The sequence below is a fragment of the Globicephala melas genome, chromosome 3 (assembly GCF_963455315.2).
Source record: "Globicephala melas chromosome 3, mGloMel1.2, whole genome shotgun sequence".
Classification (NCBI taxonomy): Eukaryota; Metazoa; Chordata; class Mammalia; order Artiodactyla; family Delphinidae; genus Globicephala; species Globicephala melas.
This window is the reverse complement of record NC_083316.1, coordinates 126,612,727-126,629,809: the sequence shown is the minus strand read 5'-3', so window position 1 is coordinate 126,629,809 and position 17,083 is coordinate 126,612,727. Positions and strand designations below refer to the sequence as shown.

Genomic DNA, 17,083 nt, shown 5'->3' with positions numbered 1-17,083 from the left:
AAAAAGGAAGGGGCCCAGCACCCTCCTACCCTGCCTCTTTTGTTCCACTCTACAAGGCTGTCTTTGCAACTTCTAGAGAGTGATTCCATTTGTGGATTCTCTAGCATGTAGATCTAAAGTCAAGACTTTATATACCATTGATCCCATTATTTTAAGTAGTTTCTCTACTATTAACATATTACATTACTAGGGTATATTTGTTACAATAAGTGAACCAATGGTGATACATCATTATTAACTAAAGTCCACACTTTATTCAGATTTCTTTAGTTTTTATCTGATGTCCTTTTTCTGTTCCAGGATTCCACCTAGGATACTACATTATATTTAGCCATCATGTCTCCTTAGGCTCCTCTTGGCTGAAGCAGTTTCTCTGACTTTCCTTGTTTTCATAACCTCAACAGTTTTGTTTTTTTTTTTTTTTTGCGGTATGTGGGCCTCTCACTGTCGTGGCCTCTCCCGTTGCAGAGCACAGGCTCCAGACGCGCAGGCTCAGCGGCCATGGCTCACGGGCCCAGCCGCTCCTCGGCATGTGGGATCTTCCCGGACCGGGGCACGAACCCGTGTCCCCTGCATCGGCAGGCGGACTCTCAACCACTGCGCCACCAGGGAAGCCCCGCCTCAACAGTTTTGAGAAGTACTGGTCAGGGATTTTGTGGAATGTCCCCCTGTTGAGATTTTCTTGATGTTTTTCTCATGCTTAGACTGCAAAGGGAGGAAGACCACAGAGGTAAAGCACCATTTCATCATATTATATCAAGGGTTCATGCTATCAACATGACTTATCAGTGTTGATATTGACATTGGTCATCTGTCTAAGGTAGTGTTGGTCCATGTTTCTCCACTGTAAAGTTACTATTTCAGCATTTCTTTCTATACTATTCACTTTGGAAATCGCTAGGCATAGCATACACGTAAGGACTGAGAAGTTAGGCTCTCCATTTTTGAGGGCTGAGTATCTATTGATTTTTAAACTATTTGTTATTTGTTGCTCTAGGATTTAGACAATCTCTCTCTATCATAATTTCCTTCAGATTAATACTAACTTAATTCCAGTGATATATAGAAAATGTGCTCCACTCTGCCCACTTTTGTGCTACTATTTAATATATATTTTGTCTATGTATGTTAAAACCCAACAGTACAGTGTTATAATTGTTGCTTTATATAATTTTATGTCCTTTTGGCTGCACCACGGGGCACGTGGGATCTTAGTTCTCCGACCAGGAATCGAACCCATGCCCCCGGCATAGTGGAAGTGCCGAGTCTTAACCACTGGACCACCAGGGAAGTCCCTAATTTTATGTTTTTTTGAAGAAACCAAGAGAAGAAAGGATGCACACAAATAAACTTTAAAAAAACCCCAAACATTTATCATTTCTGGTACACTTCAGTTCTTCCTGTGGTTTCAAGTTACCACCTGTTGTCACATCGTTACTCCCCTAGAACTTCTTTCTTTCTCCCTTCCTTTGCACTGTAAAATATATTATACCTCTATATGTTATAGGCCCAACACTTCAATCTTTAAAAACAGATTTATGGAGATATAGTTCACACACCACACAATTCACCCATTTAGAGAATAAAATTCAATGGTTTCGGTATATTTACAGACATGTGCAGCAATCTCCACAGTCAACATCAGAACATTTTCATCACCTCAGAAAGACATTTGATATCCTTTAGCCATAATCCCCTTATTTCCTCATCTCCTCCTCCAACCCTAAGCAACCACTAGTCTACTCTTTGTCTCTGCAGAATTGTCTATACTGGACAGTTCATATAAATTGAATCATGTGATACATAGTCTTTTGTGACTGGCTTCATTTACTTAGCATGTTTTCAAGCTTCATCTATGTTGTGTTGTGTATTTCATTCTGTTTTATGGCCGAATAATATTCCATTACATAGATATACCACATTTTGCTATTCATTCATCAGCTGGTGGACATTTAGGTGGTTTATACCTTTTAGTTATTGTGAAGAGTAGTGCTTTGAGCATTTGTGTACAAGGTTTTACATGAACATATGTTTTCTTTCTTCTTGGGTATATACATAGGAGTGGAGTTGTTGGGTGCTATGGTAACTCTATGGTTGGTCATTTGAGGAACTTGCAGAGTGTTTTCCAAAGTGGCTGCATCATTTTACATTCCCACCAGCAAGCAATGCATGTTGCCTACAAGAAACTCACTTAAATATAAAGACACAGATTAAAAGATAATTCCTCCCTCCCATCCCTATGACATTGCTGTCATTCCTTTCACTTACCCATAGGCTGTAATCAACCAATATACTGCCATTATTTTGAACAAACTTATTATTTAGATCAATTAAGACTAAGGAAAATAAAAAATTGTATTTTGCCTTAATTTATTCCTTCTCCAACACTCTTCCTTCCCTTATGGAGCTCTTGAGTTTCTTTTCTTTTCTTTTCTTTTCTATATTTATTTTTGGCTGCCTTGGGTCATCATTGCTGCGCGCCGGCTTTCTCTAGTTGTGGCGAGCTGGGGCTACTCTTTGTTGCGGTGCCCGTGTTTCTCATTGCCGTGGCTTCTCTTGTTGCAGAGCAAGGGCTCTAGGCACACGGGCTTCAGAAGTTGTGGTTCATGGGCTCTAGGGTGCAGGCTCAGTAGTTGTGGCGCATGGGCTTAGTTGCTCTGCGGCATGTGGGATCTTCCTGGACCAGGGATCGGACCCGTGTCCCCTGCATTGGCAGGTGGATTCTTAACCACTGTGCTACCAGGGAAGTCCCGAGATCTTGAGTTTCTGACCTATATCATTTTCCTTCTTTCTGGGAAGATATTTTAACCTTTCTTGCAAGACAGGTCTACTGGCACCTCAAATTTTATTTGAGAGAGCATTTCTCCTTAAACTTTTGAAGGGTCTGGTATCTTTTTTCTGACACGACTCCTGATGCCAGATGTGCAGGTTTTTTCTACACTAATTCTCCAACACCAATTTTATGTTTACCTGGCTAGCAGTTTGGCCGAGTTTTTTGTTTGCTGTAGCTGTAGATGTGAGAGGTAAAATTTCCTCCAGTGTCCTTATTTTTGTCTCCTGTGTTATCTTTAGTTTTCTCTAAACACTTCTGCTCAAATAGCATCTGAGCTTTGCAGTTATTTTAGCTGTAACCCACTGTTATTATACAGGTTGACTGATGTGATGGTAAGATGTGGAGGGAGGAGAGCATTCTATAATCCTATGATTAGGTGCCAGTCGTTTAGTGAGGCTGTGATTTGCGGCTGTGACTTTTACAAGTGTTCTTAGCTTCTCCTACCCCCCAGGTGAGACATGAAGGTTAAAGGGGGCCCGTGTTGGATATTTCTTTTCCTCCATGTCAAAGACTAGAGAGGGGCGGAGTGGAATATTTTCCTTCCCTCAAGTTAAAATAGTTTCTTTTGATGCAAGCCCCTTCTTAAAAATAGTTCTTCCCTTAGGCTCTAGTGAAAACAGTTTCTTTGGATGCAAGTCTTATCTTAAAAAGAACAGAATCCTCTGGGTTTATTTCAAAATGGTTACATTTTTGCTCCCTCTGTCAGAGGCAGGAAGGAACTTTTTTCTGATTGTTACCTGAAGAACTTGGGGGGGGGTTCCTGGAGATGACTCATGAAAGTGTGGAGGTCCCCCTAAGACTGAACCCTCAGAGTTTTTAACTCTCAGTCTACTTCACACTGAGTTTCCAGCCATTCATCAATTACAATCTAAGTGTTCCTACCTATACTGGCTCCTCTGGTGAGCTTGTTCCTAGTAACCTCTCAGTATCTTCCATTTTCTCTAGTTTTCAGGGAAGGAGTTTGTCCTGTAACCTAAATTCTCTATAGGAAGTGAGAAGAACTGTTGATTTCCAACTTGTTCAGATTTTTTTTTTCTGGTTGTGAAGATGATGGTGACAAATTCTAAGATTTTTCTGTCAGATAAGAAACCAGAAGTCTGCTCAGTTCATTTTACTTCATTCTTTTTTTTCTCTCTGTTCTCAGATCGTATCATCTCTAATGATCTATTTTCAAATTCACTCATTCTTCTGCCAACTTAAATCTACTGTTGATCCCCTACAGTGAATCTTTATTTCAGGTATTGTACTTCTCAACTCCAGAATTCGTTTGGTTCTTTCAAATAATTTTATCTATTGACATTCTCTATTCATGAGCTACTTTCATGAACATAGTTTCCTTTAGCTTTTGAACATATTTATAATAGCTTTTTTGGGAGTTTTTGCCTTAAAAGTTTAACATTTGGGCCTCCTCAAAGGTAGTTTCTATTGCCACTGTTTTTCCTGTACAAGGGATATACTATTCTGTTTCTTTGCATCTCTCATAGTTTTTGAGATACTATATTGTAGGAGCTTTGGGTTCTGATACATCCCCTTCAGGGCTTGTGAATTTGCTGTTTTATTTTGTTAGTTTTTTAAAGTACCTTGCCTGGACTAATCTTGTGACGTCTATTTTCCTCCACCGTGTATAATCTCTGATGTTACTGCTCAGTTCTCCCATCTCCCACCCCAAGCCTGGCTTCCAAGAAGTCACCCCTGGGCCCAAATTATTGTAATGTTCAGCCAGTGATTGGTCAGAGGTGTCCCTAAGTTCCTTGAGCCAGTAAAGCTTCCACTCTCTGCTAATGGATCTGTGTGTGACTTAGAGAATTCTTTCAAGTCTGGCCTATGTTCAGTTAGTGACTATACCTTTCAAGTGCCTGCTCCGGTTGGTTCTGAGTGTGAAACCTAGATGTGTGCACAGCCTTCCAGACAGGGATAACTGTGATCTTCCAGGGCACTTTTTAAGCTATTTCTCTGGTTCCCTCTGTTAAACTTTCGGGTGGCCTGCTATTTCATTTGTTGCTACTTATTTTATGGAATAGAATTCTAATTGCTTGCCACTAAGATCTCTGTTTTCAACAATGTCTGAAGTCAAGCATTCCTTCACACTGTGTACTAAATAAAGTCAGGTCCCTCTGTGGAGCTCTGGAGCTTCCAGTCCTTCCTCTTGCCTGGACAGATGTCTACACTATTGCATTGGAGCTGAGGAAGCGTCTCGGTTTCTCCTCTTGGCATGGAAACTCCTCCCTGCAAGTGGGATTTGGGAGGAGAAATGGAAGCCCGAGGTCTTTTTGATTTACTCCTCCCCGTATGGAACCTCTGCTCTATAAATGGGAGTTTGGAAAATAGCCTGCTGTCCTTTCAGCTTTCGGTCCCCCATCACCCCCTGGCGTGGAACATTTGCCCTACAAACATAAAGCCTGGAGGGGGGTGGATCAGGGCCCCAGTATTCTTGGCCTACCTTGTCTTGGGTAGAGCTACTGTATAAGAAACAGCTAGGCTGGGAATGGGAGCCCAAGTCTTCTCAGTTGGAGCTGACTACAATTGAGCTCCTGTAACATGGAGCTGGGGTGGGCAGATCCCACATGCTGCGGAGCAGTTGGGCCTGCGTGTCCGGAGCCTGTGCTCCGCAACGGGAGAGGCCACGACAGTGAGAGGCCTACATACTGCAAAAAAAAAAAAAAAAAAAGGAGGGGGGTAATTTAGTCACCAAAAACAACTATTTAAATTGTAGTGAGTGTTGTAAGAGGCCATGGCTACTTTCTTTTGCTCACTCTCATATGATATCTATCTCATATATACTTTATGTAAATAACAATACATTTACATACTCTTATCACTGATCAAGAGGTAGCAGGAGTCTTATATATGCCAACAAACAACAGGAAAAAAGTTTATTTTATACTTTAGAATTCTTATTTAGGATGCCCTATGTTTTGTTACAATTCATACTTTGTTAAAAGAAAAAATAGGGAATTCCCTGGTGGTCCAATGGTTAGGACTCTGCACTTTCATTGCCATGGCCTGGGTTCAATCTCTGGTTGGGGAACAAAGATCCTGCAAGCTGTGCAGCACAGCCAAAAAATAAAAAAAAATTTAAAATTTAAAAAAAGAAAAAATAGTATTATTTAATGTGGAAAATAATTGGTAATGGCATTCTACATATATAATGCTTATTTTATGTTCGTAATTGTTAGCTTCACATAAGCAATTCCAATACCTATATGATTTACGTTATGTGGTGCATAATGTAATGTAGAACAGTTTGGAATATAATGCTTTCATATTTTGCAGACTGTCCATATATGATTTTCTAATTTTGTTTTGACTAGCCCACTTATTAATATTTCAAAAGTCTTTGTAGTCCACAGTAAGCATGTATCCTTTAACAAGGAGGTGTACTTTCTGTAATATCTTCTAGACATACTTTGGCATCACATCTGAAATATGATTTCTACAGAAACATAGCTACATACTTTTCTAAATTTGTTGAATTAATAGGCTTCTTCTTAAGACTTCTTGATACATAATAAGGTTTGATTTCTAATGAAGGCTTTCTGTCACTGTAATTTTTAGTTGAAGATATTCCCACATTAGTTTCTCTTTTAAGAAACTTTTTCTTTATGAGTCCTCTTATGGCGACAGAGGGCTGAGCTATGTCTGAAGGCTTTCCCACATTGATTGCATTCATAGGGTTTTTCTTCTGTGTGAGTTCTGTGATGTATAATGAGGTCAGACTTCTCAGAAAAGGCTTTTTTACACACATTACATTCATAAGGTTTCTCCCCAGTATGGATTTTCTTATGTCTAATAAGGCAGGACACTTCACTGAAAGCTCTCTCACACCTGGTACACACATAAGGTTTCTCTCCTGTGTGTATTCTCCAATGTACAAAGAGGTGTGACTTCATGCTGAAGGCTCTCCCACATTCATCACACACATAGGGTTTCTCTCCAGTATGAGTCCTCTGGTGAATATTGAGGTGTGATTTTTGGAAAAAGGCTTTCCCACACTCATTACACTCATAGGGTTTCTCCCCAGTGTGAATTCTCTGATGTTCAATGAGGTGTGACTTATGGGAGAAAGCTTTTCTACATTCAGTACACTCATAAGGTTTCTCTAGAGTATGGATTCTCAGATGTATAACGAGATTTGATTTCTTGCTGAAGCCTTTACCACACTCAGTACATACAAAGGGCTTTTCTCCTGTATGAGCTCTCTTATGTATAATGAGGTCTGACTTCTGGAAGAAGGCTTTCCCACATTCACTACATTCATTTTTTCTTGCATATCTTCTGTTACCACTAAATAAGTCTAAATAGTTAAAACTTCTACCATACGGGTCATGTCTTTGGAGTCTTTGTTTTGAAGAAACAAAGGCTGTGCTAAGATGACATCTATTTTCAAGTGCATTACAATTGTTACGCTTTTCCTCCGTCACAGTTTTCTGGTCAATGAATGCAACATGCCTGAAAAGTGTTCCTTGGTTCTCTCGGTGCCTCTCCACGTGGTCATCAACTTGCCAGACTTCTTCTAGAAGGAAGCATAATAAACTATATGTTGGTGAATATTTCTGCTAATGTATTATGACTCATAGCTTTTTGCCCTATTGTGAGATTGAATCTTTACTTGCAGACCCAGTATCCATATCTAAAAGAAATACCAAGGCTAAATGGAATCTATACCCCTGAGCTTAGCAGGAAAGCCACAACTTTTAAAAAGCCTGTAGTAGTAGTAAAAGAACTAGATAATATGACAATGAACATAAATATATTTGACTATATGCAAACAAGACTTTGTAAACTGGGGAGAAAAATGGAAATAATGCCAAGAAGTAGTAAAAAGGAACAAAGAAGAACAGCTGCTACAGGGTCAATGGGAAGAGCCCATCTAGGAGAAATAAACGTGACTAGGGCAAAATGGTGATTAGAGGAAATAAAGGAAGGACTGGATGAGGAACAGAGAGATTTGAGCTAGTGTCTCATCAACTCATTGTTGGATTGCTGTAGTTTAATCTTCACTTGTCTCTTTGCTTCCAGTGTCTTTGAGCTCTTGTCTATTCATCCAGCAGCATGAAACTGATTTTATAAAACCATCAATTCTACTTGTAAACAGGAACAATTTTGTAGCCAGTATAATGGTAATTCATTCTTGTATAGGTGTGAGGGCGCAGGAATTCCTATGTCCAGTAAGAGGAAAATATGCCATAGGATAAGCCAAGCTTGCTTCAGGATTAGAGTCACTGCTAAATTCTGATTACTGAGTGTATCATATTATTCTATAATAGTTCATAGATAGTGAGTCAATCCTGACTTTTAAATGTTCTCCCTACCTTGCTCTCTACCTACCACAGATGGAAAATGAATTGTCATTAAGCACGTGGGCTCTGAATCCAGATTACAATCTTAGTTTCATCACTAATTAGATGTGTGGCACAAGTCAAGTTAATCTCTTTGGGCCTCAATTTCCCCTTCTATAAAAAAGGATAATAATAGCACCTATCTTACAGGATTTTGTGAGGATTAAACGAGTCAATTGCTTTAAGTACTCAGAATACTGCCTAGCATGTAATGTTTCACTAGTTATATATTATTATATTTATTATTACTGATCCTCAGACAACTATGTCCTTGCCACTTTCTGCTTTATATCATGTTTTCCAAGCGTCTGGATTCTATTAATGTAACCTTAAGCAGTAGATTTCTCACCCTGTGTCTAAATTCCTATCAATCTTCATTTTTATCTATTGATATTTTATAAACTTCTGACAGTACCTGACTACTGTTACACTTATGCTACCTATATCCAGAGCAATAAAGGCACCCCTTGGCTCAGAATTTGACAATCCTACCGAGCTTCCTGGCCCAGTTCCCAACATGTAAGTCATCACTCTTTAAAGAAAGTGAGTAAATTTCTATTCTATATCTACCACTGGAACCCCAGAGGCTTCAACACATATCTTTTATCCCAGTGATACTGTGATTTATAATAAGAAATATATATTTCATCTTTGTCCCTGTTTCTGGCACAGAGCTCCAAAAACCCTTGTAATTTCCTAAGTGATGAGAGTCATAAAGTTGTCTTTTGTTATGTTAATAAGTGACTTACGGGAAGCATCTTAGGATCGGGGCTGGTTGCCAGTGGAGCCAACAATGTGATTAGAGGACTGGAACTTTCAGTTTCATGCCTCAACTTCCAGAGAGGGGAGAAGGGCTGGAGGCTGAAGTACTCACCAGTGGCCAATGATTTAATCAATCGTGCCTATGTAATGGAGCCTCCATAAAAACCCTAAAGGAGGGGGTTCAGAAAGTTCACAGGTTGGGGAACCAGAGTGCTTTCATGTACCACCATGTTGGGCCCCAAACTCCATGAGGCCAGAAGTTCCTTGAGTTTGAACTTCTGACCTCCATACCTGTAAGACAATTAATTTCTGCTGTTTTAAGCCTAGTTTGTGGTAATTTTCTTTTTTCTTTTTTTTTTTTTTTTTGCTGTACGTGGGCCTCTCACTGTTGTGGCCTCTCCCGTTGCAGAGCACAGGCTCCAGATGCACAGGCTCAGCGGCCATGGCTCATGAGCCCAGCCACTCTGCGGCATGTGGGATCTTCCCAGACCGAGGCATGAACCCGCGTCCCCTGCATTGGCAGGCGGACTCTCAACCACTGCGCCACCAGGGAAGCCCTGTGGTAATTTTTAAATTGCAGCCCTGGGAAATTAATATAATGTTAAAAAAAAAAAAGACACTATGACAACGCAAGGGTGATGGTGGGTAGGCTAGAATGCTAGAGAAATGAAGATCAAAAACTCTAGGTCCAACTCCAGTGACTTTTTAGCAGAGATAGAAAAATCCATCTTAAAATTCACATGGAATCTCAAGGGACTCCGAGTAGTGAAACACTCCAAAAAAAGAACAAAGTTGGATAACTAACACTTCCTGATTTTAAAACATACTACAAAGCCACAGTGATCAAGACAGTGTTGTCATGACATAAAGACAGATAGACAGAGCAAAGGAATAGAATAGAGAGCCCAGAAATAAACCCTCATGTATATGGTTAAATGATTTTCTACAAGAGTAGCAAGATCATTCAATGGGGAAAGGACAGTCTTTTCAATAAATGGTGCTAGGAAAACTGGATACCTACATGCAAAAGAATGAAGTTGTATCCTTATCTTATGTCATATACAAAAATTAACTGAAAATGGAGCAAAGACTTAAAGAGCTAAAATGATAAAACACTTATTTGGGACTTCCCTGGTGGTCCAGTAGTTAAGACTCCGCACTTCCACTGCAGGGGGTGCAGGTTCGATCCCTGATTGGGGAACTAATTTCCCACTTGACCACAGAGTGGCCAAAAAAAAAAAAAAAAAGATAAAACACTTAGATGAAAATACAGAAAAAAGCCTCATGGAGTTGGATTTGGCAATGATTTCTTGGATATAACACCAAAAGCATAGGCAACAAAAGAAAAAATAGGTAAACTGGCAGGCAGACTCTCAACCACTGCGCCACCAGGGAAGCCCCTGGATTTCATCAAAATTAAAACCTTTTGTGTGTCAAAGGACACTATTAAGGGAAATTGCTGGATCATGTGGTAATTCTCTATTCTCTATTTACATTTTTAAGGAATTCCCATGATATTTTCCACAGCTACTGCACAATTTTACATTCCCACAGAATGTGAGAAAATACTTGCAAATCATATATTTTGTAAAGGATTAATATCCAGAATATATAAAGAAACAACCCAGTTATAAATAGGCAAAGAGGGGGGCTTCCCTGGTGGCACAGTGGTTAAGAATCCACCTGCCAGTGCCAGGGACATGGGTTCGAGCCCTGGTCCGGGAAGATCCCACATGCCACGGAGCAACTAAGCCCGTGTACCACAACTACTGAGCCTGCGCTCTAGAGCCCGCAAGCCATGACTACTAAAGCCCATGTGCCTAGAGCCTGTGCTCCGCAACAAGAGAAGCCACCACAATGAGAAGCCCATGCACCACAAGGAAGAGTAGCCCCTGCTCACCACAACTAAAGAAAACTTGCGCAGCAACAAAGACCCAGTGCAGCCAAAAATAAAATAAAATAAATACATTAAAATAAAATAAAATAGGCAAAGAACTTGAATAGACACTTCTTCAAAGAAGATATACAAATGGCCAATAAGCACATGAAAAGATGCTCAACATCACTAATCACTAGGGAAATGCAAATCAAAACCATAATGAGATACACTTCATACCAATTAGAATGACTATTTATTTAAAAAAACTAGAAAATAACAAGTGTTGGTGAGGATGTGGAGAAATTGGAACACTTGTGCATTGTGGTGGTAATGTAAAATTGTGCAGTAGCTGTGGAAAATATCATGGGAATTCCTTAAAAATGTAAATAGAGAATTACCACATGATCCAGCAATTTCCCTTCTGAGTATGTACCTGAAAGAATTGAAAGCAGAGACTCAAACAGATATCTGTACACCAATGTTCATAGAAGGAATATTCACAACAACTAAAATGTAACAACTCAAATGTTCACTGGTAGATGAATGGATAAATAAAATGTGGTATATACTACAATGGAATATTATTCAGCCATAAAAAGGAATGACACATGCTACAATATAGATGAACTTTGAGATATTATGCTAAGTGAAATAAATCAGACACAAGAGGACAAATATTCTAAGATTCCACTTATATGAGGTATCTAGAATAGTCAAATTCGTAGCTATAGAAAGTAGAATAGTGGGTACCAGTGGCTGGCGGAAGGTGGAACAGAGTTATTGTTTAATGGTTTCAGTTTGTGATGATGAAAGAGTTCTAGAGATGGATGGTGGTAATGGTCTCACAACAATGTGAATATACTTAATACCACTAAACTCTACACTTTAAAATGGTTAAAATGGTAAATTTTATGTTGTCTATATTTTGTCACAATTAAAAAAAAAATCTTCTCAAGGTCCTAAATGAAGTTGATAGGGATCACAGGCAGAATACACCTGAAGGAGAAACTGTAAGTCTCTAACAGCCATGCAAAAAAACCCACATTAATATGTGAAGGTGGTACACAGAAATGGTGTTCAGGTAGATATGAAACTTATGTTAACTGTCCCAAGTTATTTCCAAAGGTCCGAGGCCTTTAAGAAGAGAATCTGAAGCATATTTCTCAAAGATGCCAGCCCTCATTAACCAACTGTGAACTTCATTTCATTCACTTCCATCCACACAACTCTTCACCTAACTCACCTGGGTATCTCCAACTTGAGATTTCTCTCTCCACCATCCATGGTTCTTCTCCTTGTTCCAATTTGTAGATCAGAGCAGGCTTGGTGGTTTTATATCCTGTCAATGAGAAATGATAAGGGATTTGGACCTAGCTACTTGGGCTTCAGGTCCTTAGAACTCTCAGCTTCATCAGGGACTGCCTGATAAAGGTGCTCACTTGTACCTTAAAAAGAGGTTTTTTAAACAAACGTGTAGCCGTATCTCCCCAAAGATTGTCAGTTGTCATCAACTGAGACTCAGAGCCACACTAGTAAAAGTATTTCAGAGGGCTGGCAATTTGGAGCAACTGAGAAGGGAAAAGCAGTCAACCAGGTGCATACCAATCAACACTGGGAAACGGTCCTCACCCACTGAGATGAGGTTGATACAGTTCTCCAGCATCACATCCCAGTACAGATCCATCTGGGGAGGGTCCAGATACTGCCACTCCTCCTGGGTGAAATCCACAGCCACGTCCTTGAAAGTTACTGGTCTCTGTAACGACATATTTCTATTCCAACTAAAATGATCTATGACGCATAAAATGAAAAAAATGCATGGCAACTTGTTTCTAACCATGTTCATTAGTTGACAATGCTTCCCAAAATTTAGTCCCACTTCGTTTGGGGGGATATTACACTAAACTGGTCTCATTCTGTTTCCCCAGCACTGCTTTGATGCCTGTTTGTCTAGATTTATGTTCTATTTTGTGCATGACACAAAACTCATATTTGAAATACTTCATACTTGTGAAATAATTACCCATTAGGCCATTCATTTAATAATAAGTCATTAAACAAATATTTACTGAGTACCCACTACATGTCCAGAACTGACTGTCCTAAATGCAAAGGATCAAATATTGGAAGCTGATCCAATTTGCCAGTATGTCAAGCCATAGAAAAAATGCTTACTCAGTGTCAAAAGTTATACAATGAGAAGGCACTGTTCAAACCGCTCTTGATAAGCTTTTTAACGAAGAATAAAACACTTTCTCAATGTTTCAAATTACAGTGCACTAAATATTTGTTTTTATTATTTTTCATTTCCCTATACTTGTATAACCAAGAGAGGATTCAATGTTCTGACAAAAAAGTTTAAGGTCACAGAATAATTGTAACCAATGGGGAAAATCTCATTGATTATTAAGATTGCTTTGAACTATTTCAGCTCATGTGGTCATTTTTACAATCCTGTACTACTGGTCCTGTATAGCAAAACAAACTAACTCACCTGGGACTTGGTCATTTTCTGTAACCCTTGGGTGAAGGCAGAGATCTATGAAGACAGAGATAGGTTTAAGAGAATGAGCCATGTAAGACCAGGTATGACTTGAAGATTCCAGAATCACTGGTGTAATAAACCCTGACACAGGTGACCATAACAACCCATACACAGCTGCCTCAACAGTTGGGTTGAAGAAGACACTGTGGGAGAATTTCCCCCGGGGTCCTCCAGAATTCATTGAGAAAACCACAGATTTGCACTAAGATTTAGCTACAAGGATATCTGTTGTAGCACTTTTTAACAAACTTAAATTTGGAGCAAATTAAAGAACTGGTTAGTCAAATAGATATATACCCCCCAAGTAAATTTGTAATCATCAAAAATGATGTTGTCAGAAATTTATCAAAATTTAAGTGGTAGTTGATGTACACCCTTCTCTGACCCTCTAGTCATGCGTTCTGTGGACTCCAACCAGGGCTGTAGGACTACAGATAGGCTACAGTTTGAAAGTAGGATGCACCAGTATTGGGTTCTCAGTGGTACCAAGGATCTAGGCAAAGACATCTATAGACTTGGAAATATAGTGTCCACATGGTGAGATTCATTCAACAGTCTGTCTGGAATCTGCCCCAGGGGAACTGAGGTGCAGGTCCCTGTGGTTTAAGCTGAGGAGGAGCAGAGTTCAGTCAAATGCTGTGTTTTAGTCTGGGAGACATGTTGTAAAAAGTAGGAGAGTTGGAAACAAATATCTGGGCTTGAATTTACCTGCTGTCTATTTGACCTCGAGCAAGTCACTTCACCTTCCTGAGCCTCAGTAAAATTGGAAATAATACCTGTGTTGTACCAGTGACTTTACCCACCCACCCCTTTTTAAATTAAGCTAACAAATATATTTTACAAAACAACCTAATGTTAATGTAGGGGTGTGTGTGCGTGTTTGTGTGTGTGTGTGCGCACTCACGTCCATGCTAGCCGTTCCCTCTGGCCAGCACCCACTTCCACTATTTCATCAAGACTTTCGTCAGATACCAAGGAGGGCTCCCTGTCTACCTAATTTAAAATTAACCCTTCTCCCATTTCCCTTACCCTGATCTACTTTTTCTTTTTGTATAACACATCACCTTCTAGTATACTACATAATTTACTGATTTATTATGCTTATTGTTTATTGACTGTCTCTACTTAACTAAAACTAAAATTTCGTAAAGGCAGGGATTTTTGTCTGAATAGTCAATAGCCAGCACCAGGAAAGTGTTTGGCTCATAGATGCTCAAAAAAATAGTCATTGAAAAAAAATACATATGTAGCTATAGTAAGTTTCATAAAACAATGCTTATTACATGGGATACATATGTGATATTTTACAGTATTTTATTTTTTTAAATGTTCACATACAAGAGTACATACTATAGAATTCCATTTATATGATGTTCTATAAAGGCAAAATTAACCTGTAGAAAGTGGAAAACTGGTTGTTTCTCAGCATACGGGGGGAATGATTGACTGGGAAGGTTCAGAACTTTCTGGGGGATTAAAATGTTTTGTATTTTGATGGTGTGGTGGTTAAATGGGTGTATACAACAATTTTTACATTTTTATTCTCTGTAAGTTACGTGCAAATTATTCTACGTAAATTATAACACAACTTTTAAAAAGCACTGGCAAATAAAAATACTAGTCTTTACTAACTGAACAGATTTCATCACCCATACTCACGACCGTACTGGGTTTCAACTCATAGTTTGAAAAACTGACTTACAGGGTTGCTGTGGGGTTAAAGCTAGACACCTTTGGAAAAGCAGGCAGCATTCCACCGGCAACAATTCAGACCTTCAGTAAAGCCTGGTTCTCTTTCCACACCCCAGAGGGCATTAAACACTTGTGCGCTCCGGCCACTGGTGGATGCGCTCCGGGTCGCCACACTTGCAGAGCCCCTGCATCGCCCGATCCCCGACCCGCAAGAACGCAGTCCCGGGAGCCCGCCCACCCGGGGCTCACGGACTCGGGCTGGGAAGGGTCACCGTAGCTTTTGACACACGCCGGTCCACGCCTCTACCCCGAAGTCCGGCTGAGCTCTATTACTCCCCACCCGCCTCATACCCGCGCCATCTGCCTCTGCACGGCGCACCTCCAGCCCCGACCGAGGCCAGCCAGGTGAAGGGCTTAACCTCTCGGGCCTCACCCCCGCGCGGGGTCACCACCGTGAGGACTTGGAGCGCACACATGCGCAGAAGAAGCCGCCTCGCGCGGGGCTCGCTGGAGCGTGTTCCCTCCGACTGCAAACTACATCTCCCAGAACGCCCGCCCTGAGGTGCCGCACACGCGCAGCGAGAGGCCAGGCGCGCGTGAGGTGTGGCCCCGGCGCGTTCCACCTGATTCCAGCACTGCGTTTCCCGCCCCGGTCCCCAACCCCCTTCCCGGCGAAAGGTCCACTGGGGGATGACGCACAGGCGCAGTGTGCCAGGAGGCGTCCGTACCTACCCCGTTTCAAGAACTCTCCCGGCAGGATCGGCTTTCACTAGAAGTTTGAGGGCTTAACTCTGGAATTTGAGTTTGAACCCAAGGCTTTTCTTTGTGGGCCTGTGAGTATGAAGTTACGACAAAATGGGAAATACATCTTACAGATTTTATTAAAATGCCTGCAAATTGAAGCTAACAATGGTTGAAGTTAGTACTGAGTGGGATAATTCCGAAGAACACAAACAAATTTATATTGATTACACAAATATGATGACCAATAGCTAACTCGTCTGGGTAATATTTAAAGAGAAAAATTTGAAAAAGCTTGGAGACAGATTTACTTCTCAGGGGAGTTCAATATTAAGAAGGTGTGTTCCCGACCCTTTGGAGTCGGGCCCCAAGAAGGGTCTACTTCAGAAGCAAAAGAAAGCTTTATTCTGTGGTCAAAGAATGGAGAGGTGCAAACTGGCGCTCTAGAGCACATGTTCTCCTGGAAGGACCATTAGCGGGGCTACTTTATAGGGTTCTTGTCAGTGGCGGGCGGGGTGGAGATCTCCTGGGTGAGGGTTAGGCGTGTTGGTCACGCACCTCAGACTGAAGTGCCGGGTACAGCGTCTGCACACGACCGCTGCTGCCACCGCCATCTTGAATTGAATGTCCTGCGCAGGCTTCCGCTCACTTCAGGCCAAGATGGGGTGTCCAGCACAGCGCACGGTGCTTCTGCTCTGGGAGCTCTGATGCGATGGGTTAGGTGCAAGGCCTCTCTGCACACGGCCCTCTACAGGCCAGTGAAACTAGACTAAGCACAAAAGAAGAGGTTGGACCTTATCACTTAGATTCCATCTTATTTTTCCCAGGGGACCCTAGTGGCCTTTGGCAAAGTGGCAAATCCCCCCTCTTTCTTTTGACCTGCCCCTCATTCTTGACGGGTGCTGAGGGGCGAGGGTCTGTCTTCTGCAACTGCTTCCTGCCGAGTTTGGGTGTTGTCATAACCCCAGGTGGAGGAGCACAACTTCTCCCCTGCTGCCTTGAGATATGTTTGATTGTTGACTGGCCTCAGCCCTGACTTTGTATCCCTGAGCGACCACCATTTGAAGTTTTATAGATTCTAATCTTTTGGAGACAAAGGATGCCAGACAATTTAAACTACATGGCCCAAATATGTATCAGCTAGAGGACAATGGTTCTTAAGGGGCCCAGGAAACGTAGAAACCAAGGATGCTGGGGAGGGCTTGTTTTACCCTGTTCCAAAATTTGGCCAGATTAGGCTGGCTGGCTTCTGTTAACCAAGTTGGTTTTTCTAGTAGCCTGTCTACACTTTC

General features: G+C 41.0%; 1 protein-coding gene across 6 annotated transcripts; it reads right to left on the bottom strand.

Moving 5' to 3' along the window:
* Positions 1–614: 614 nt before the first annotated feature.
* LOC115840777 (zinc finger protein 300-like) lies at positions 615–15,563 on the bottom strand. 6 transcript variants are annotated; one of them, XM_070045212.1, is made up of 5 exons: positions 15,090–15,368; positions 13,308–13,352; positions 12,443–12,569; positions 12,057–12,152; positions 615–705 (listed from the first exon to the last, which is right to left on the bottom strand). In XM_070045212.1, the coding sequence occupies exons 1-5, from the start codon at positions 15,108–15,110 to the stop codon at positions 701–703; spliced, it is 294 nt and encodes a 97-aa protein (XP_069901313.1). In that variant the 5' UTR covers positions 15,111–15,368; the 3' UTR covers positions 615–700. The 6 variants fall into 6 exon arrangements, with proteins under 6 accessions (XP_069901313.1, XP_060151466.1, XP_060151464.1 ...); XM_060295483.1 differs by lacking the exons at positions 615–705; positions 15,090–15,368 and adding exons at positions 5,954–7,346; positions 15,430–15,563; XM_060295481.1 differs by lacking the exons at positions 615–705; positions 15,090–15,368 and adding exons at positions 5,954–7,346; positions 15,402–15,503.
* Between the last annotated feature and the right edge of the window lie 1,520 nt (positions 15,564–17,083).

Excerpts from the sequence above, each read along its gene's own strand:
- LOC115840777 (XM_060295480.1), bottom strand. The coding sequence starts at position 15,110 with ATGCTGCCTGCTTTTCCAAAG. Across the intron at positions 12,153-12,442 it reads TATCAACCTCATCTCAGTGG|GATATAAAACCACCAAGCCT; the intron begins GTGAGGACCGTT and ends TCTCATTGACAG. Across the intron at positions 7,347-12,056 it reads CTCAAGTTGGAGATACCCAG|AAGAAGTCTGGCAAGTTGAT; the intron begins GTGAGTTAGGTG and ends GCTTCCTTCTAG.